Source organism: Acanthochromis polyacanthus, chromosome 23 (genome assembly GCF_021347895.1).
Source record: "Acanthochromis polyacanthus isolate Apoly-LR-REF ecotype Palm Island chromosome 23, KAUST_Apoly_ChrSc, whole genome shotgun sequence".
Classification (NCBI taxonomy): domain Eukaryota; kingdom Metazoa; phylum Chordata; class Actinopteri; family Pomacentridae; genus Acanthochromis; species Acanthochromis polyacanthus.
In genome coordinates, this window is record NC_067135.1 from 9,994,816 (window position 1) to 10,017,305 (window position 22,490).

At 40.8% G+C, this 22,490-nt stretch overlaps 2 protein-coding genes across 2 annotated transcripts in view; one reads left to right on the forward strand and one right to left on the reverse strand.

Annotated features, from left to right (window-relative positions):
- Positions 1 to 679: 679 nt before the first annotated feature.
- On the reverse strand, positions 680 to 9,838 carry gba3 (glucosidase, beta, acid 3). The gene is given in 9 exon segments (XM_051944212.1): positions 680 to 2,598; positions 2,600 to 2,680; positions 2,682 to 2,713; positions 3,572 to 3,607; positions 3,610 to 3,694; positions 4,227 to 5,026; positions 5,123 to 5,347; positions 9,369 to 9,414; positions 9,824 to 9,838. Coding segments are annotated over 9 exon segments (1,410 nt in total). The 3' UTR covers positions 680 to 2,508.
- A 2,638-nt stretch (positions 9,839 to 12,476) lies between these two features.
- The window catches only part of adgra3 (adhesion G protein-coupled receptor A3), a 31,126-nt gene continuing 21,112 nt past the window's right edge, over positions 12,477 to 22,490 (forward strand). The window contains exons 1-2 of the mRNA XM_022196207.2: positions 12,477 to 13,473; positions 21,770 to 21,841. Coding sequence (XP_022051899.2) covers positions 13,283 to 13,473; positions 21,770 to 21,841 — 263 coding nt within the window. The 5' untranslated portion in view covers positions 12,477 to 13,282. The remainder of the gene's footprint in view (positions 13,474 to 21,769; positions 21,842 to 22,490) is intronic.

Sequence of the window (22,490 nt, forward strand, 5' to 3'; positions counted from 1 at the left end):
GGCTATTAAAGAGACTGGAAGTGTGAATTATTTAAATGCTAATTAATGTTTTAAGCTTTCCAAGTAGCACTAGGCACATATTATTCCTCGGTTCCCCACAAATGGCTAATTTCAACATTCACTAAGTGCAGAGTAACCTCTTGCTCATATTTCATTCAATCAATGCAGCAGCAGTGGAGATTCTTTCACCCATGCAGCTACCTCCACCCAGTGATAGAGGAAGATGGAATCCATCAATACTGGGAGACAGTTGCTGGAATTACTAATCAACTCTTAGCTGGGAATTCAGTTGCCCATGAGTTGTTCTGATGAATCACAGGAAATATGATTCAAACCTGCTCAGATATGATGTTGATTCGGACAGAGGTAAGAGATTTCAGTTGTTGCTTTTTTTTTGTTTGTTTTTTTTTGTACCTGACAATGTGAAAGCTGCATCTGTTCACTAAATGTTCCGTGTTTTGTGCTGTCGCCATCATTCTGCAGAGACCACCAGCAAGCCCCTCTGATGGAGCCACAGATATTAGATGAACTTCATTAGTGGCAAAATAACACGAGACGTGGTTCAACTTGGTGTTCAAAGCAGCCCGCAAAGAAGTTGTAATGCGAGCAGCAGTGGCATTATTCATGTTTCCACAATAGCTTGTTATTCATCATAAGACAAAAGAGATTCTCACTCGGCTTGACATAGATGGAGGAGGGCCACAAGGGTATTATTCACATCTGTTGAAAACAGTAAGCACATCCAACTGGAAGCCACGATACACCATGCTTATTAATGCAAACAAAGTCTCCCAACACAGAATATAAATGACATTTTCCTTCACATCGGAGCATAAATATTAATTGTGTTAAATATATGATGTATTGAGGTTAGAAAGCTGCTTTCCTTGTTTATAGCTACACCAACAAGATGCATTTTATTAATCAAAGCGGCACATCATGTGGTACCATATTGTGGAGTGCAGCAGCTGCTGGATTCACAGCTGTGCTTTCCTTCTACACCACAAGGTGACACTGTAGTCCCACAAACAGATGCTATCAAAGCTGCTCTTTCTCATTTTGGCTTCTCATCCTGTTTGCTGAAGCTGAACTGGCATTTCATTTCACCTGAACCTAAAACATGACAAACTGTCCACAATATCCTCCGTTCCATCAGACACACCTGCACACACTAATACCAAATCCTAATATTCCAACACAGCTCTCTAAGCCCTTAGCGATACAGTGCATTGTTCACGACTCCATTGAAATAATCCTTAGCCTTAACCACAGTGTGCACAAAGAATCAACAGGGCCCCTGGGAGTTTTTTTTTTTTCTTGCCTTGCTGCTTCTTTTTTCCTCAAAGTAGGGAGTTGCACAGCTGTCCAGGGAACACAAAATGGCATTATGCTTGCTTCCTGTGGCAGGACATCTGTTGCTTTCAGCTGGCATCCCTTTTGAGCCTAGTGAAGCGTTCTCCCGACGGCATCATCATAACTAAGTTGAACATTGTGTTTATTGCATGTTGAGTCCTTCCCCTTTGATAGGTGAAGTGGCTGGAAAAGATTTCCAATTGTGCTGGATTAATTGGGACTTATTTTCCCTACAAAAGACAAGCTACAGTATTTACTTAATGTTATCAAAGAGGTCATGCTACCACCCAATCAGAGGCTTTACTCCCAGTAGAAAAAGATCTGCCTTGAGCTACTGGTCATTTGAGAAGGCTTTTTGTATTCATGTTCCTTTAGCCCTTTTCAGACACAGGAACATTGCTGTTTCATCAGTCTAAGTGATGCATAATGCGGAACAATTCAAAAATAAACCAAAGACTAAATCTGAATATGCTATGTACACAATCTTACAATCAGTTGAAGGATGTCGAAGTTGTGCATGATGTTCTGTTGGCATGCAAATCAGGCGTATGCCGTATTAAAAGTATACAGAAATTTAGCAAAGTCGAACCTATAACAATTGCTGTTGAAGCTCCTATTGGTAGATTTAATGGGAAGATAAGATCCTGGAGATGCAGAGAAACTGCCACAACAAGTCAGCTTTCATATCTGCACATAAAGCATGTTATGCACTGCTGTTATTCATGGTGATGTGATTGCTGGTGTACATAGCAGCTCGGTCTGAGATGCTAACAGCTGCCTTGGCCCCTCATAAATGTCCTTGTGCGCCCGTCTGACAATTGGGCAGGACAGAATACTAATTTGCATTCCACTGAATCAACTCTTTGCTCATTGCCTGCTGAAGTCAGATTTACTTTAAAGGCAAGCGACTTGTTGGACTGTTGTCTGGTGATGTTCTGAACTAAAAAGTAATTTCAAAACAATAGTGGTGCTTTGAATTATAATGTTAGGTGTTTAAGTAACTGGGTTCCTGCAATGTGTAATTTGTGAGCCCAACAAAGCAACAACAATATTTGAAATGGTTATTTTCAACATGAGACAGCAAAAGTTTCTTGTCTTTTGCCATCAGTAATTGTACATCTGTAGGAATCCACATAGTAATACCTGAGGCTGCTCTCATCTAGGCTGCCCAGATTTGTATTTTGCTATGATCTTTGCATATTCTCGTCCAGACCGATATATGGTTCGACGCAACTTTGCATCAACAGAAGTCCACGTGGAACAATCCAAACCGAACGCTGAATCCATCGGCCCATTCAAAGTTGTCCATCAGCGACCACGCAAAATATTCCACGGACGTTGACCCCGTCTTGATGGATTGCTACACACAGAGTTAAACACAGAGAGCAGTTGTAATTTTGTGTAAGAGTTGATTCCAGAGCCCTGCATTAAACGAAGCCTTCCCCCATCCTTGCTTTATTAGCTATGGCCATCTAATTAAAGCATGACTGCCAACATGACACTGACAAGATTAAAATCATTATAAAGTGTTAAAAAGCACACTCAGAGCAGGACTTCTCTGTAACAAGTGCAAACCAGTGATGCCTGGTTTTATGCTTATCAACTGTAAGCATTTCCAACGACTGTTTCTTGTACTACAATTGCATCATTTGTTGTAGTATTGTGTATCTTTTTATTCTTTAACTTAAATGAAGGGATTGCTGTTGGACACAGAATGTAAGGCCAGGAGCAAAAAAAGTCATAAAAAAGCAAAGATGTAAACAATTTAAGTATGAATCCAGTTGGCTGTATCATATATTCTGGCAATGGAAAAATATACAGATTTGCGGCTTAAGAATAAAAGAATTTTTATTTTTTTTGCTTTTTGTTTCCATCATGATGGCTTGCCTGATTTTAATATTTGAAAACAAATTAAGTTAGTCACATATATATATTACAAATACCCCAGAAGTGTAAAATTTTACAAAACTTAAAGACAGCTTATGGATGCTTGAAATAACTGAGCCATAGTGCACTATTAGAGTTGATGTCAAAAGCTGTGCACTACAAAACAGATATATATGTTTTTAAAGTTATAATTGAAAGATTGCTTAATGCAACAAAAAAACAGTCTTTGCATGCTTTCAAACTGTATTCTGTGTTGGACTGACAATCATATTTAACCCCCATATACACTTTGGACTCAAAGTCTTATCAGTACTGATTTAACAGTCCTTACCTTTAGCCACCTCCATGATGGTGTCCTTGTAAAACTACAGCGTTGGACATCCTCAATTTGCAGCTGCCCCACCTGAGAGAAGCCGTTCTCTGTGATGTAGACTTCTGGGTTGTTGAAAGTGTCCTGGAAAGTCAGAGGGCAAATATTATTGTCAAACAAGGTATCAGGACTGTCAGGCAGCGAGAAGGAGAGACAGATTGGTCTACAGTGTGCCGTTTAGCTGCATTTCAACAGTGCCAGGCTCAAACTAATGGCCTGTGACAAGTCACAACAGCAGGAAATTGCTCGTTTGCAAACACTTTCCAGCAAAGTAACTGTTTCATTCAATGTGACAGCACTAATGAAGCATCAATGTGTTTCTGGAGGTGTCGAAAGGAGATTACTGCATACAAAATCAATAGCAAGACACTAAACAAATGTCACAGTGCTCTCCTCGTGTGGTTGAGGGCGATCTGTCTTGTTGATAGTCAATTCAGTTTGACTTTGAGAGGGAAAAAAAGCAAAGAACTCCAGTTCAGCTGATGGAATCCAAAGAAATGATGCGATTGACCCTTGATTTTGTTAACTTTTAGTGACGTGGAATAAGTTAGATAACTTTCAGCAAAATCTACTGTAGGAAATGAATCAAAATATGATGTTCTGTTTGTATTTTTACCTTAATGTACTTGAGTAGTTTCCTTAAACCGTATGGCACTACAGCCAGCCAGGACACTCCACAAATGGGCCAGGACGAATCCAAAACCTCCTCTGCATCTCGGTCGCTCTTTATACACAATGTTTCTCCGCAGCCTCCTCCCGGTTTGACTTTGCGGGATGTGTAGTAGTTCAAAGCAAAGAAGTCAGCTGTTCCTAGAATGGCAGGGTCATCGCTTGAGAAGCTGGGCAGCCTCGAGGCACCGTATCTCAGCTTCTCGCTTTGAGCGTCTATAGCAGTTCTCATTATTTCTGGATAGTCTCCGGTAACAAACACAGGCCAGGCAAACCACCCCAGAGTAAATGCAAGGTCACGTTCAGCAGCAGCTACATCCTCACTGCAATGTCGGTCTGATGGTTCAAACCAGTCGCTGTTGAGGGCTAAAGACACTGCACCCTTCTGCTGTGGCCTGTATACAGAGTTGTAGCTGTGCCAGGCCATGGCGTGGGCACGAAGCATGTTATGCCCCGCTAAGTAGGCAGCAGTGCCTTTTTCTTTCAAGCCTGGGGCATGGATGCCGTCTTCATGGCCCAGTTTGGCGCATACATGTGGCTCATTGATTGTGATCCAAAGTTTAACTCTGTCTCCAAATGTCTGGAAACAAAACTTAGCGTAGCTGTCAAAGAGGGTTGCTATACCAGGTGACTTCCAGCCGCCCTGATCCTGGAGAGTTTGAGGCAGGTCGAAGTGGTAAAGGGTGACCATGGGTGATACATCACAGGCGAGCAAATCATCTATCACTTTGTTGTAGTACTGTACACCTGCAGGAGAAACAGCGCTGGATGATAAGGTAAAACAGCACATCAAATATGCTCAAATTTCATTCTAGCGAGGGTCTTTGGAGAATGTGGAGATACCTGTCTGATTGACATGCCGTGTGGTCCCATCAGGCAGGAGGCGGGCCCAGGAGAGTGACAGGCGGTAGTGCGTCAGTCCAAGCTGCTGGATGCACTCCAGGTCTTTCTCCCACAGCTCATAGCTGTTACAGGCCACATCTCCATTCTGTTCCCCAAACACTCTGCCGTTCTCGTGACAAAATGTGTCCCAGATACTCGGTCCCTTGCCGTCTGCCTGCCAGCCACCTCAACAAGCACATGAAGGTTGTTGCATTTCATAAAAGTAGGTAGGTAAGAAAAATCACTGTAATGTTTCTGCTGGGACCGTCTGTGCATTTCAGTGTCTTTGGCTTGTCTCCACGAGGATTTATTGTTTTCATTTATGAACATAATTGTATGTAGTCAGTTCAACTAAAGAGAAAAACACCATCACATTAATTGTAATTATTATTTCAGTAAACCTTTGCAGGTCATATACTTCATCCAATCACATGACACTTATGTATAGCTACACTGAACAAAAATATGAAAGCAGCCTTCTAATGGTCTTCTTTACCGACCCAGAGAAAAAGTTAAAAATGAATTTCTGTTAAGGACAGAAAGTGTCAAACGGCAAGCGAAAGATAGCAAGTTGGATATTGGCATGTCATTTTGTGCTCGCCAGACGCTGCAAAACTCTACCATTTGTCCTCTAAAAAAATATTTTAAAACTCCAGTGTGACTCGATGCTTTTAAAAAACGTGCTGACAACATGATCCTGCATCCCAGAATGCCTGCCAACTTCCTCAACCCCTTCAGGAAGAGTTGGACAACATATTCCACAAGCATTATCAACAACCATCTGGCTTTTCTAAGATAGTTTGGTTGTTTCGAGTTGTCCATTTTTGCTGTAGAGAAGTTGTATGGTGAACAACAAATACTTCCATCTGTTAAAAAGAATATATAGATAATGACCTAATGCGTTACAAACAGGATTATTTTTATCCTCTGCACATCTGAGGCCACAATCCATGTTCATTTTTACATTCCCAAGCACATAATTTGCACATTCTTTCACACTGTAAATACTTCTATTACTTTTAAACTACCTAGATTTCCTTAATGTGCAGTCTATTTGATTTGTGACACTTAATCTCATTTGTCTGGCAAAACATTTGGTCTAATTTTCCCGCAACGCTTGCTTTGTTTTAAAACCTTTTATCCCTCTTCAAAAAATTGTCACCTTGTCAGCATTTACTAAAATGCACCAAATCATGACTTCAAATTCCTCACATATGAAAATCTACTGATTCTGATCTAACAATATTACATGCTGCCTTGAATTATTGTTCTTCATGTGTTGCCATTTACTGACACATCAAAAAATATCTGTGCTTGTAATATAATTTTAAAAGGCTGCATTAAATACACATTCATAATGTCAGGATTTGTGAATTCAGCTGCCATTTTTTCTTTTGCTTTTTTCTGTTTCTTGTACTAGATTATTTAAATATATTTTGACAGCATCAGTGCAATAGTTAATACTGTGTTATCACAAAGCAAATGGCAATTTTAGAGTGAGAGGACTGACTATAATCATGTTATGCTCTCAATAAAGGACACGCTTACTGACTAGCATTTATTATAGGGCTATTTATGACATTAAACCCCACATGTGGTCCTCTTGCCAGTAGGGGGCAAGACCGATTTGTGGCACTGGCAGCTAGCAGTGACACTTTTTGTGGCACCCGCTGCCTGCCACGGTTAATGCCACTGTTTGGGCGAGATGCCACTGCCGCAGCGGCATTTCCAGTGGCCTCTGAGGATGCCAGCAGAGGTGCCACGGTTAATGTCACTGGGGATACCACGGTTAATGCCACGGTCTGGTAGAGATGCCACATTTAAGCCAGTAGGCTACTTTTACCGCTGTTTGGACAAGATGCTACGGTTAATGTCACTCTTTTGGGGAGATGCACTACTTTTTTTAAATTTTATTTTTATTTTTTATTTTTTATTTAGCTTTACAATATACAGTGATAATAAAATAAGTCAATAGCATTAGGTAATATTAATAAAAGAGAACAAAAAATAACACTGAAGAATAAAAGTAAACTGAAAAGAGAAAGGAAAGAAAAGAAAAAACGAGAAGAAGAAAAAGGGGGAAATATATGTATACATACATACATACATCACATATATACATGCCAGGGGGGGGTTGGACACATCACATATGGTTATGTGCTAGGGGTGCAAACAATTGATTATTAATCAGGCATTTACCAGACATTGTTTGATAAAAAATTGCAATTGACTCAGAAGGGAGTTCAGCTTCTCAACAAAAAATTGCCTCTTATCAATTGATGGATCATCAGTTGATAAGATGAAGCAACCATCAATAATTGTAATACCCAATCATTTGCATCCCTAGAATGTACACTTATAATATATACACCTTTATCCATACATATATACACAAATACAGAACCACATACTAATATGTACCTCTGCATACACGCGCACATATATAGAAACACACAATTCCTCGATATCTACATGTACATATAGACACAAACACACATGATGAAATGCATTAAGTTGTTATTTAAAGAAATTTACAGGCTGCTTGATAGGTTTTCACAGCTTTGAATTAGATGCATATTTTATTAAATTAAGGTACTGAGAGATTTCATTTTCAAAATATTGTCCATTTGGTTTTGCTTTTGACCATTTAGTTTTATGTATATGGTATTTTGCCAGCATAATTAGTTTGAATCAAAAAGGAGAAGTTTCGGGGCAAAATCCGCGTTTATCAAAATAAAATATGATGTCCCTCTCTTGGAGGCTGATCAGATTCTGTTTTATCATAGATGAACTGCTGTTATGGGACCATAATTTCCTACTGTATGAACAGTTATAAAACAGATGAGAAATAGTTTCTATTTCAGTCTAACAGAAGTCACATTTGTAGTCTATATCCAATTTGAATCTTCTAATGTTTTTTTAACAGGGTATATATTATTATGCATTTTTCAAGATTCATTTTATCCTTATGTAGTTTCGGAATTAATTTATAAGACCTTGTTGTAAAGACGGTGGTAGTTGACCTCTGGCAATCGCTCTTCAAGAACTTGGACCATAAAGGAGGCCAATGAGACTCTTTAAAATGTTTATAGAATTTGCTCGTCAGGCCATCATTACCAGGACTTTATTGTCTTTGAGAGAGTCAATAGCTTTAGCACATCATCTATTCTGGGAGATGCCACTACTACTACTACTATTCTGGATGGGGTTATCCGATTGGTTGTGCTAGAGATAACCTGAACGAAACTAGTGGTCGTTGCCCCTAGGGCGCTAAAGACACTAGTTATTTGAGGAAGAAACTGCTGCCAAATGCTGGCAGACTGGGAGTAATGGAAACAAATTCATCTTCAGTCAGGGGTGAAGTAGTTTTAAATTCTTGTCGGAACTATTATAATAGTTCCGGACCGTTCCGGCTTACTTTCACCCCATTCCGTCGATGCTAACCATTGTAGAAATCCCGTTGAAAGTTTTTCAGCCAATTACAAGAAACGTGTGGAATTTCACGTGTAATTTATTGCTCGTCCCAGTGCAATAAATCAAGCGCACCTATTTGCTATTGGCTGCTACTGGCCATAACAATCGCTGTTACGGAAGTAGACACGCATGCGCACTCACGTACTGCTGAGTGAACTCCGGTCGAATATTACATGGATAGCAGCAGCCGGGCGGCGTACCGGCGTACCCATAGATACCGGTGGAAGAGCGGCGTACCGCCAGCAGATCTTTTCCTGGAACTGCTTCCGCCACCAGATCTTTTGCCGGTACGCAGTTCCGGACCGTTTCCGGCTTACTTTCACCCCTGTGGCATCTCCCTCAGACAGCGGAATAAACCATGGCATCTCGCCCAAACAGCGGTAAAGTACTGGCATTAACCATGGCATGTTCCCTAAACAGTGGCATTAAACTGTGGAATCTCTGCTGGCATCTCAGAGGCCACTGGAAATGCCGCTGCGGCAGTGGCATCTCGCCCAAACAGTGGAATTAACCGTGGCCCGCGGCGGTGCCACAAAAAGTGTCACTGCACAGTGGCATTAACCTGGCACCGCGGCGGTGCCACAGAAAGTGTCATGCTCTGCCAGTGCCACAAATCGGACCTGCTGTCTTCTCCCTCTGTATCAAATCCTTCCACTTTTAAACATTTGCTGCTGCAGTGCCTCAGTTCAGAAGTGTCGTGGCCGTTTACACTGTCTATGGTTTACATACATACCTTCTATTTGATACGCAGCAGTTCCCGCTCCCCAAGCAAAATCCCGCTGGGAACATGTTTGTAGTGCGTCAGATCACTGAAACAAAAGATATTTTAATACCTTATTGCGTTTAAGTTCTCATTGTGTATAAATCTCATAGATATGTTATGCCTGGAGTGATCGTCTTGGTTCATAACACACAGCCATAGATATCCTACAACCAGGAACCACTTCGAAATGAGACGTTTAGGAACCGTGAGTGTTTGTTAGGGACAGAATGACTTACTTGCGAGGAAAAATCTAATTACTGCATGTGTGTTCTGCTTCTGTGATTCAGTTACACTATTAGTTGAATGCTTTGATTATATTTAATAATGATAATAAAATAAACCACATAAGTAAGAGAGTTTGTTCTTTTAAATGTGTTCACAAACCGGGATTTCCAAATTAACCAAGCAGCACCTGAATGCATCACAGGAGCCCCAGCCATGCGTGATGACCAGTTCCGGAAGTTTAATTCTTTTTCTCCTTTATTGACAAAATTCTTTCTTTCTTTCTTAATATTATTATTTATTATTTATTTATTTTCAGTTTGGCTGGACGAGTTTCTGGTGTTATTTTTTCGGGTTAATTATAATGTAACAAGTTGTTGTTTTTAATCACAAGTTATTAAAAACAACATTAATGTTCAATATGTTAAGTTTACTTTACAGGCAATCTGGATGTAAGATTTTGTCTTGCTAGCGTAGCAAATCATCTAAAATTAGCATATTGTTTCTTCATTGCCCATGTCATATGGCCTCCATTTTGATGTGTTAAAAAATGAATAAACTTTATAAAGCAATGGGTTTTTTCATCCAGAACGGCTCTTTACCAGAACTTTTGATTAATGATGCACAGACCGTAAGTCAGATGAAAATAATGATTCATCTATTAATGATTATCATCCATGCTCTTGTTTGGAGCATTGCAAAAGTATGATGTCTTGTTTGTATGACAATGAAGACTCACATTCTTTGAAAACAAATTGGATGTGAAATATTACCCTAAAGGTAAATGTTTCCTGGCCTGTACTCACTTCAATGCTGTCGTCTGGTTTAGTTTTCTATAGAATGGAATGAGTCACTCAGCCCGATCATAACATCAACCAAACCTCTTCCTCCTCTTCATATAGCTACAAAATTCAAATATTTTTGCTTTTGTGTGACTTTTACAAGACTGTACTTGCTGGCACCCAATCAGAAGACAAGACCAGGGATAGAAGAAGAATTTAGATCCTTTATTTTACTAAAAGTCGCAATAGAAAGCAGAGAAACTAAATTCTATTAAGTTCAAGTCCTGTTAGTAGGCTACTGTTTTGGGAGAAATTACCCTGATGAGTGTTAGTATTCGGTAAACATGTTCTGTATAAGCAGTACTGTACTATAATATCTGCAATGAGTTGTGATTTTGCTTCTATACATCCTGTTTGGTTGTTTTATCTGTAGCAATGCATCAGTATTTATGTGTTCATCTTTCATTGTACATTTTATTCTCAAAATTCATTAAATTCAGTATAATTTGCTAGCATGAATATTAGGTTAATGGTACTGCCAAAACATCAAAGATGGTAGAATTCAATGGAATAACAAAATAAGTGGAATAAAGAAATTGAATAAGATGATTAAACAGAACAAGACAATGGCAAATGAAGATAGACTGTATATATGTGTTGTGTGTGCCTGTAATAGAATATGTCAAGATAATTGCCATATTCAGTGATGTTTTAATGATTTGACCTTTAGCTTGTGACATGAAGTCACAAGCTATGATTATGCTGCATCTTTTCTTTGCTGTCATCTAATTCTGTGAACTTTGGGATTAACTCTTCTGACTTTAAAGCATTCCTGTCTTCCATTATTGTATTTGTCATATTTTAAAATAGACCTGCATAATTCTACTGCATGCTGAATGGACCCCAAGCTTCACCGTCATAGATTTATTACAGGCCAATTGTAATGAATTTAAATAAATAACATAGTTGTTACTTACTTGATGCAGGCACGATAAGTGCCTCTCAATATTTCATGTATGCATATGAGGAGATTAAATAAGCCAAAACAGGCCTCATATGTTGTTAAATTTGCACATAAAAAGAACATGGAAGCCAATAAACAGACCTCTATATACACCAGAGTTCACATCACCATTTTGACATGTCAAAATAGCAGAAAATGAAACTTTGACTAGCTGTACTTGCCAAATCTCATGATGTTAGAGGCTTCAGAAATTAGAGTATAAAACTGGCAAATATGGATGCATCTATGTACACTCAATAAAAATATAAATGCAACACTTTTGTTTTTGCTCCCATTTTTTTATAAGATGAACTCAAAGATCTAAAACTTTTTCCACATACACAATATCACCATTTCTCTCAAATATTGTTCACAAATCTGTCTAAATCTTTGATAGTGAGCACTTCTCCTTTGCTGAGATAATCCATCCCACCTCACAGGTGTGCCATATCAAGATGCTGATTAGACACCATGATTAGTGCACAGGTGTGCCTTAGACTGCCCACAATAAAAGGGATCTTTCTGCATGGAGTTCGCATGTTCTCCCTGTGCATGCGCAGGTTTTCTTTGGGCACTCCAGCTTCCTCCCACAGTCCAAAAATATGCTGAGGTTAATTGGTTACTGTAAATTCCCCATAAGTGTGAATGTTTGTATATGTAGCCCTGAGACAGACTGGTGACCTGTCCAGGGTGTCCCCTGCCTTCACCCAAGTCAGCTGGTATAGGCTCCAGCACCCCCCCCCCCCCCCCCCCCCCCCCCCCCCCGCAACCCTAGTGAGGATAAAGCGGTGTATAGAGAATGGATAAAATTTTGTCTTCTTATGAAACTTAATGGCTGTGGGGATTACATTTGTTGAGATATTGAAATATATTAAAATTGTTTCTCAGGGGAAATACTTTTTAACTTGAAAATGAAAAAAAAAAACAAAATTCGCAGCATTAAGTTAAACTAGTTTTTTTTTTTTTTTTAAGCCCAATTAAGATATTTTAACAATGTAACAAAATTTGGGGCAGTTGCAGCAGCGTACTTCCGGAACTCATGCGCCGGTGCTTTTATTGTTAAACGCGGACCAGATATGCTTTGGCATGGACGCTGACTTGACAGTAGTGCAGTCCAGGGCAGGGACCATGGGAAGAGGACTTCTCAATGAGTAGAAGAGTAGTTTAGGACACTTTCCCAACACGGAGGATAACAAAGACGACACAACAACCACTTTGGATACGATTCTCCGTGTGATTCAAACCGCTTTGCTTCGTTTATCGAGCTTTTGGAGGACTAAAGTGAAAAAAGTTGTTGTTTTAGCACTTTTTTTGCTTGGGGAGGGTTTAGCCTTTGTTATTTGGTCCAGCAATGCATTCAAAGTACCTGGAAATGTAAAAATAATCCCCCCAGCTGCGTTTCCTGAAGTTAGAGCGCACAACCTGGGATGACTGCAGCCGCCTGCCGTGGAAAAGACAACACTTGGATCCACGCTGTGGGCAACAAAGAGAAGCTCCCAACAACCACCGGACAAGTTATTTAGTAACCAGAGAAAAGCCTGTGCGCTTTCAGATTCGGCGGATTTCTTTGAAGAGTTGGGAGGAAAACGCCAGGATGGAAGTGAAATTCTAAATGAGTCGTGTGCCAAACAAAGGAGGACACCTCTGTGGGACTGAAGCGAAGGGAAAGCCTTGCGAGAAATGGAGGAGGAAGGATCAGTGGAGCCGAACAGCATTCTGGCGAAGGTCTCCTTTTTGTCAGGCGTCCAGGTCTTGTAACAAAGCTGCTGTCTCTCAATCAACCACCCCGCGTCCTGTTTATTACCAAGACTCCTCTCGCCAAATGCTGCAGTGTGGCGGTGCTTGTTGTTGTTGTGTGTGAGGCAGAAAAAAATAATATGAGGGTGGATCGGCTGTTTGTGATTTTGCTGCTGAGCTTCGGCGGCGGATCATCTGCCTGCAAATCATATGATGAACGCTCGAAAAGCGGTGGGAAAAGCCTGACATCCGACCGGAGGGTGGTGTGCAGCAACATGGAGCTCCATCAGGTGTTACCCCCGGACTCCATCCCCAACAGAACAGTCACACTGTGAGTATAGCAGCAGCTGCATCCACCCAAACTGCCTCTAAATAGCTTATTCTATATGCTCACAAACCTGTTTTTTCCTCTTGATAATCAAATCTGTATCAACCTCCTCATAATCATCCTTATTCATGGTGCAAATTAGTGTTTTGTTTTGGATGTCCTGCAGAATTCTGCATGCAGGACCTCAATTAACTTTAAAAAAAGATGATAATCATCACTTGAACACAACTAAACTGTTCTTATGTCAGCCATAACTCATTTCCCCCCAGCTATAACCTTATTTAACCACTCTTGGAAGTGCAGTGATTCATGCACAGGAGGATATTTTAGCTCACACATGACACCATATCTCCAAGGCATTATTATAGGAGCTCATCTAGCCACTCAGAATTAAGCCTTGTGGTGATTTTTCCCCAACTCATGAATGGGGCGAGATCCAGTTACAGTAACTGACAGCACACCTGAGTTTGTCTCATGTTTTACTAGCTTTTCTGTTGAGTGTACAGCAGTTTTCTGTCATTTCTTGGTTTCTAAGTGACCACCAAAGTTTGTGGCCGACTGCTCTGGAAACCTGTAGGGATCAAAAACACACACATACAGGCACAAGTTGTTGAGGCCTTTATGTTGCCACGCTGACACACTTTCAAATCGCACCTGGTTTGTTGTGCCCCAGACCAAAATGACATTACTAGTAGCCAGACAGAAATTCAAAGCCATGCATCCAGAGCACTTGTAGTTTGTGGCGAGCGATTGAGGGGGGGAAATACGAGAATACCAGGGCAGGGTGCAGGAGTAGAAAGCAAATAATAGACTGCAGGGACGGGAAAGAAAGAGAGAGGATTGGCCGGGAAGTGAGGAGTTGTAAGACCATGGCAGAGCATGTTTTCAAGTGGTTCACCGCAAATCATACGGACGTTGGCTTGAAGCGCTTGTCGAGTCGTAGGTTTTTGGATTTATGTTCGTTTGTAGTCATTTCAGGACAATGCCAAGCTATATTTGTGGAAATTGTTGTCACAGTTGCACAAAGCTTGGCTACTGCAATATCCTTGGCAATTGGGTTTACTTTCACATTCGCAATCATTTTATCAGCTACTCAAGCCAAAAAAAATCCAAATGAAGCCAGAGTAGTGTAACCTGGGTGGAGCTCAACACCTGGCAGCAAGTCAACTGAGTGTCAGTAAAATCGGCTATATCCTTCTCTATAAGGCTAAATATCCCTTTTGAACAAGAGTTTCTTTGTCAATAACTTCCATGTTGCCTGTTTGTCCTGTTTTCTTTAAAGTACAGGATCCAGCAGCAATGAGAGTGCATTAAAAGGTGCTTCAGCATCTACTTTTCTTGATGTTGTTTGTGTTTAACTACTGACTGATGTTGGAGGTTGTAGGATGTCTTTGCAGTGCAAAATACAAGCATTTTCTTTCGGGAGTGATGAGATGATTTGTTGTAAATTGGAAAATACATATATGTACCTTCATTTTTGTGGTTGTGAAGCATTTACAGAATATGCAGCATTCTGGCTTGCTCTCGAGACGTTAAGCCGTTGTTACCCGTGTGTGTCTTCAGTGGGCTTCGAGTCTGTCATCTGGTTGACATTGACGGATTGGAGGTTTCTCATGATTTAGCATCCAGAGAACAAGAGAGATGTAATTAGAGACCACAGACAGAAAGCTCAAGAATTCCTTCAGTCCTCTACTTTTGTATTTCTGGACAATTGTTGTCGTCTGTTGCAGGAAAACAACAGAACTGTTCCCACTGGTAGAACCGTCCTTGTGTCAAAGTTCCATGAGCAGCATTGAAACGGCAGTTTATGTCGACGGCGCCGTTTTTTGAGTGTTAATTTACGACCTGTAAAATCAGCAATCCCTCTTGGGGTTGTGGTGGTCCTGTTTTATGGCGCTCCCAGCGTCTCGTGGTGGGTTTGACCGTGGCCTGGACACAGCTGGTCTGGACTGCAGGAGTCTCGGCTGCAGCGAGAAAACCTTTCCAACAACGCTTGAAAATCATTAGGCCTTATTTCTGCTTGTTAAGCTAAAGCAGCTACTCGCATGGACACAAAAGTCAGGCTATGAATTTACTTTATTCCTTAAGTGACACTGATTATTTTAGTGAATAGGAAAGTTGGCAATAAATTAGTTTATTTTCAGGAATTTTAAGACAAAAAACTCACCCTGCTTAAAATTGGCATAATCCACAAATTCTTCACTTTGGTTTGTTGTTGGTGCCACTTCAAGGCTAACGTGGAAGTTTACATTTTAAAAATGACACTTAGCTATTTCAGCTTCTCAGAATACTAGTGTAATTTGCCTTGTTAGGGAGGTGGCATACTTTCAATGTCAGAAAGTTCAAGTGAGGTGTGATAACAAAAACCTGTTTCATTTATCATATTTGCCCCGCTCCTTCTGCACGTAAGATTTCCTGTTTTCCTCTTCAGGGGTTTTGCGAACAAATGAAACTTTTAATCCAGGCTTTTCACATAAAAAAAAAAAAAAAAAAATCCAAACCACAAGCACGATTCTCTGGGAATTTCCTCAACTACTCTGTTGTGAACTTGTTCCACCACTGGGATAATTAGCCTGACATCATGCCAGAAAAATTACCCCCTCATTGGGGCAGAACAGCCAGAAAGCGCTTTTAAGTGTGCCTGTTTGTACGAGCACACGGTTATTTAGCGATCGTTGTATAGCCAACTTCAATTATTGGTGCCATTAGTTTCGCCTGACATTGAGTGCATGTAGTTATTCAGTGCAGTTCTGCTCTGAATGCTGCAGTTCTGCTCTGAATGCCTCTCTGTAGAGAAAAAAAATGAGTAATGCATTCCCCGCATTTGTGCTCTCCCAATGATACCACATGCCTAAGTAATCCGAGAGGAAATGACACAAATGTGTTTACAGCTGGCCCGTCCTCCTGTGTCAGTGTGGGCCCTCAGCTAAAATACGAGGGCCTGAATTTAGCCTTTACCTCTCGCAGACAGATTGCATGAGTTGTTTGTATGGGTGTGTGCATGAGTGCTTATTCCTGTGTACCTGTTTTAGTTTCAGCCTGCATACCCATACACACAGGAGCCGACTATATTTAAGCTTTCTGTACTAACCCGGCTCGTATTTCTTCTCGAGGATTGTTTGGTGGAATCGGGATCCATTCACAGTGCACCTGGGTTGGACAGTGCAAATAAGCGCACCTGGTTTTGGCCTCGACAGACCTGGTACAGGATTAATGTCAGGAAGAAAGCAGGGATTTCCTCCCTCGCTTGCAGGAAAAGCACACTCAGTTTGACGGCACATCGGAGGGCAGTAAACTGTCTTGTTTCGCAGTCGTGCAGACTGGGAGTTAAGGTTACATTCATCTGGTTTCCGTAAGATTTCACTTCCTTTAAGGATCCCTTTTGGATCTTAAAAATCTTAGGATGATTGTAAATTCAGGAAATGCAATTGTAAATTGCATCAGCAGAGAGCGCGATAGGCCATCATGTCAATCATCTCATCTATTTTTCTATGTCATGCCGGGAGCTTTTGAAGCTCTTGTGTAATGAGAACACAGGTGTCTGCTGTCATGCATGTCCTAAGAGGATTTGTTTTTGGTGCTTTCAGAGGCAAAACACCAGTCGAAAGGAATGCTCTTCTGTTTTTCATAGCAGAAGAAAGCAAAATCCCAAAGGTGAGACTCTGACAGCCGCTCATCAAGTTCAGCTTTGCCAGGTTTTCCCAAGAATCGGTTAATCCCAGACAAGGAATCCAGTTCAGTGCCTAGACATAAGCTATGCATGGTGCCTTCACGTCTGTGTTCATTTTGATGCTCATCCTGTCTTATCCTGCTGTTTGCACGGTGGATCATTTTTACATTCAGCCACAGAGCTGTAAGGTGAAAGCCTTTGTAAAATGGTTTGGCTTGTTGAATGTTGAAAGGTTTTATTAAGGCCTATGACTTACAACACTGAAAGCTGCATGTCTAGTGGTCTTTTCAGTTTGCTCCAGCACAAGTAAATCCATTTAACTACTTGATATTACCTCTGTAACATGTGAGACAGAAATCCAACATTTTTCTGCTGTTTTGGTGCTCAGTAGAGAAGAAAAATCATCATACTTGGATAATTTGAGGAACAAGAAAGTGCCGGATAACTGCAGAAATTACCTTGGCACATCGCAGCACCTCAGCCTTGGACCAGTTTCTTTTTCCACCTGAGCTGAGGCCCGCTTTTCCATCCACTGCATTCAGAGGAAGTCACTGTAGAAGGGTTTTTATGAACTCTGCTGCAGTCTGAAACTTATTTGAAAACCTGCTGAAGAGTTACGGATCTCCACACATGGGAGTTCTTTGTCTAAAGCCCTCCTGAGCATAAAGAAGTGTTGAGAGAACAGCAGTTGGCTTTGTCCTTAAAACACTATGCGCCTGTGAGGAGAGTGAGCAATGGCTGGCCATTTTGTTTCTCTCTCTGGATAGTGTGTGTACAGCCACAGGCATTTACTTCTGAAGGTTTATTTTCTGTAGTGAGAAAGAACTCAGGGCTGCTTTCAATAGTGTCATATTTACTCACCTTGAAAGCAGGATTAAATCTAGGCCAATGCATTTAATATTACTTTGTGACTAAGAGTGGAAATTCCAGTTTTAGAGCAAGTTTTTCCATAAATGTCATTGAGATTTATAGCTTGTGTAGCAGTAGACAGGATGTGAGATTGGGTAGGATCCCCCTGCAGCTTGTTCCTGGCTTGAGCCCAAGCAGGTCTTATCTATGCATCGAGATAAGGGAGGCCCCCCTCCTGTAGTGTTTGAGGCCTTGCCTGAAGAAATTCCATCAACGGCTCTTTAGCCTGGAGACCTCAGGATGACGTCCAGAGACAGACGGTGGGGAAGCAGACGGTCTCACTGCAGACGTCCTGGAGGCGGTGGAGACGCTGGTAGCTAAACGGCCATGATCTCTACACAGATTTGAGGCTCCGTTACATACGTCTTGCAATGTCAGCAGGGGTATTACTTTCACACCAATGCAAGAGTGTATAGGAAGACCAAATCGTGCAACCGGAGCAGTTTCTAACATGTCGAGGTCACACTCGTGTCATGAGGAAGAGGGAGGGACAGGGCTGGAGACGGAGGGTAAGCATGCGAAGGAAGGAGGGAGGGGTGGAAAGAAGCCAAAGAAAGGGCTCATGACTCTCAGGAGAACGCTCTTTTACAGATTTATTTTGACAAGCCGTAGAGTCACAAGCCTGCAAATGTGTATTTATGCAGCCCAGACTCAGACGGTAACCAAGATGTGTTGTTTTAAATGCATTGTGTGCTCTCTATACCTAATTGTATGAGAATGATGGGACTATTAAAGCTCTATGTACCTTCAAATAACTTTGGCTTTGTGCACAACTACAGGGGCATTCTTTAAAATGCTGTTTTTTGTATGCATTTTTGTCTTTTGTCCACATGCAAGCGCAGTTTTTGGTCACTACAAGTGAACCAAAATGTCGAGTACAGATATTTTTGCAGTTTTGACATGTAGAAAAGTGCAGTGGTGGATGTGGTTGAAATAGTTCTTGTGTTAAACTTGCCAACAGGTCTTTGTACACATTATAAAGATTCATTTTGACAAGCTGTTAAGTCACAAGGCTTGAAATGTGTATTTATGCAGCCCAGATCAAACGATTCCTAAGATGTGTTGTTTTAAATGCATTTTACGCTCTCTAAAAGTAATTCTACAACTTACCATGGAAATGAATGGACTATTAAAGCTGTATGAACCTCTAAATAACTTTAGTCATGTCCACAAGTACATGAATATTCTTTCAAATGTTGCTTTTTCTATGCGTTTGTCCATTTGCAAAAACAGTATTTGGGCTCTAAAAGCAGACCTACATGCCCGGTGAAGACATTTTTGCAGTTTTAGCATGTTTGTGCAATGGTAGATGTGGCCAAAACAGCTCCTGTGTCAACCTTGCCAAGAGGTCTTTTTGCACGTTTACCCAGAAACATGCAGTTATATGGCCATCAGAATCAGTCCACACATATGATTCCCCCCTTCCACTATATCCAGCATTGCTGGTAGCCCAGTGGCAAAAGTAATAGCTTTTCAGCAGGCCGCTGACTGGCTTATCTGATTTACCAGATGTAGATTATGGGTATATAGCTACCATTGGCTACACATTTCATGCCGCTTTCTCCTTTCCTTCTGCTATCTGCATGTTCCAATCTTGACTATGGGAAACAATGACAACAATAACCTCTCGGCGGCAACCTACATGCCGATAATGTCACATTTTGCTAAATGTTTAGATCATGTGACCTAATATTTTTTCAGTGAACTGTCCATTTTATTGGCCATGCTTGCCACCCCTGCATGCAAATATTCCAACAAAACAATTCCTCCATCACTGTTTTCAGTAAACATTGCTTCTATTTCTTGTGTTTTTGGCCCGCACAAAACAATTGTGATTGGTTTAACACCTCAGAGCCTCATAGTGTTAATCTGGTGCTGCCAGCCCATTCTACACAGAGCTCTGTCAGAGCTAGAGAATGGTCTGACTCTGATTAGTCAATTTGTTGCTGTTTGTTATTCATCCTCTTGACACCCATTCTGTCATATTTTTGCATCTTCATAGTGCTGGAGATAATCTTTTAAGAGTAAACCTTTTTTGAAAAAATACCTGTGCACGTGTGGATTGAAAAGCAGGGATCTATTTCTGCTCACACCGTCTTTGCTATTAGACTATTCCCATTTGGCAAATGTCATCATGAGCTGTTAAACTTTACTGCCACCTTGTCACATAATTGAACAGCTTGTCTGTCCTGTTTGTGCTTCTGTAAAGGATGTAGGTGTCTTTGGAATTTGAAGATACTAGTTTGATTTCTACACACAGGTATTTATTACTGTGCTAGTGCACTTCCTGGTCTACATTCTGTTTATCTGGACCCACATTCCTAAATTCATACCCTTGCATCTGTTTTAGAATGCCAAGTATTCTTCCATATAAATTAGACTTTTGTGAACACAATCTTTGGAGGCCCAGAGTCTCTGCGTATATCATCAGATCATGTGCACACAGACAGTGATAGACGGTTCTAACATCTGCCATTTCAGCATTCAGAACCCTGGAAAACAGTAACTGCTTGTGTGTCCCTGCTCTTGCCGAACAGCAGGGAGCCAAACAGCAAATCCCCAGTGAGCCTCCTCCGTCCAACCCTGTAATAAAACAACCCCTCAACACCCCGTAATGACTCCAATCTGGGCCAGGGTTGTGGGTGCCACTAGCATGTATGTCACCCACCACATCCCCTCCCTGCTGGCCAGAAACATACGCTAACCACAATGTCCCTGCTTGGGTTTTTCTGCTGGGAGTTAACAGCGCTATTGGTTTGCCAGATCCTTTGGGAGTAGTTTGAAAGAAAGACCAGGACTCTCAGGGACAGAATGTGGAGCCTTGACTTTGGAGCTTTGTGTGCTGTGAATCAGCTTTGTGGGGAAAATAAACTGGACAATAAAATGAAGTTTATTACTCGGGGAGGAAGCTATCAAGAATTCACACTTGGACTGGAAGTTTTTCTCAAACTCTGCTTTTATTTTTGTGGTGCTAAAATTTTAAAAAGTCTAAAATAACACTATTTGTAGCTGCCTGTATGTATGGAACATCTAACTCCCAATTATTCCTTAATATGTACAGTTTGTTTTATACCTTCTATAAACCCTGATAGCTCTTTATAGAGATGTAACCTCAATTAAATACTTGCGTTGGTTTACTGTGCTGGTGTGAATACGCACACAGTGTCTATTTTTGTGCCGGTTTCATGGCTAGTGTGCCACCGGTGAGTCATTGCAGCTGCAGATCAAATCATGATACATTTACCTGTTAAAACTCAAGAGGGCTCACTCCTAATCTCATTTTGGCTGCTTGTCTCAAAAGCGCTCAGAGTCACTGCCAATTTAACATGAAAGAAAACACTCGGATCAAGTACAAGTTGTTTTATCCGTCAGATCTCTAGACATTCTCTAGCTAAGAGTGTCTAGAGGACGAAAAGTGAGACTTAATGTTGTTCTCTATCAACAAGTAGCTGTGTGACGTTGTCCCACTCCCTGTTGGAAAGGACACTAGATCCTTTTGATTCCACCTTCACATTTAATTAGCATTGCTTCGCTGCTGACGTTAAATTTCGACTTAAGCTGCCAGCAAAATGTAACACAATATATTGGAAACTTAACATCCCATGCAGTTTTGGGTTCTATAAGACAGCGGACAGTAGTTACAGAATTGATGTTGTCTTTTATGAGGTTTATTTATTATGCTGTTGTGCTTTGTATTGATACATGTTTTTCTTTCCACAGAATTTTAAACAACAATAAAATTCAAGAACTCAGAAATGGATCCTTCTTTGGATTGTATGCTTTGGAAAAGTTGTAAGTATTATTTTATTTTCTAAGTGAGTCATTTGCAAGAATGTGAATGTATCAGTGTTTACAGTCAAACTCTTTTCAGACAAGGGATTCATAATGTTGCCAGCTTCATCAATCTGCAACATTTTTCATTTATGTATCGAACACAATAACGCGATAACAAGCAAAGTATTCAATCTAAGCTAATAGGAACCTGTCAAACTGTTCAAATAACAATCATTCTGTCCTTGTGTAATGACAATCTAACTACTACTTTACCAACAGTGAAATAATCATGACTGATCCTGTTTCCATGTCAGAGATAATTTGTTATTTAAGTTACTGATGCTGTTGTTTGGTTGTTTCATGTGCGGAAATACATGCAACTGTCTTCCTGCAGAGAGCCTCATATGGGTTCTGCTATGATCTGATGCTGTAGTTAAGAAACCCAGAGGAAATTCTCCTACAAACATCTGGAAGCAAGAAATTATATCTCAGCCCGTGGTAACATTTTGTCAAAATACCAATGCGTACATTTTTTTGTGAATCTCAATTTGAGCCATTTTTCCCAGTCTTAAGAACTTTTCATCTAGTGCTTTATCCATCCATCCATCCATTCTCTATACACCGCTTTATCCTCACTAGGGTCGCAGGGGGTGCTGGAGTCTATCCC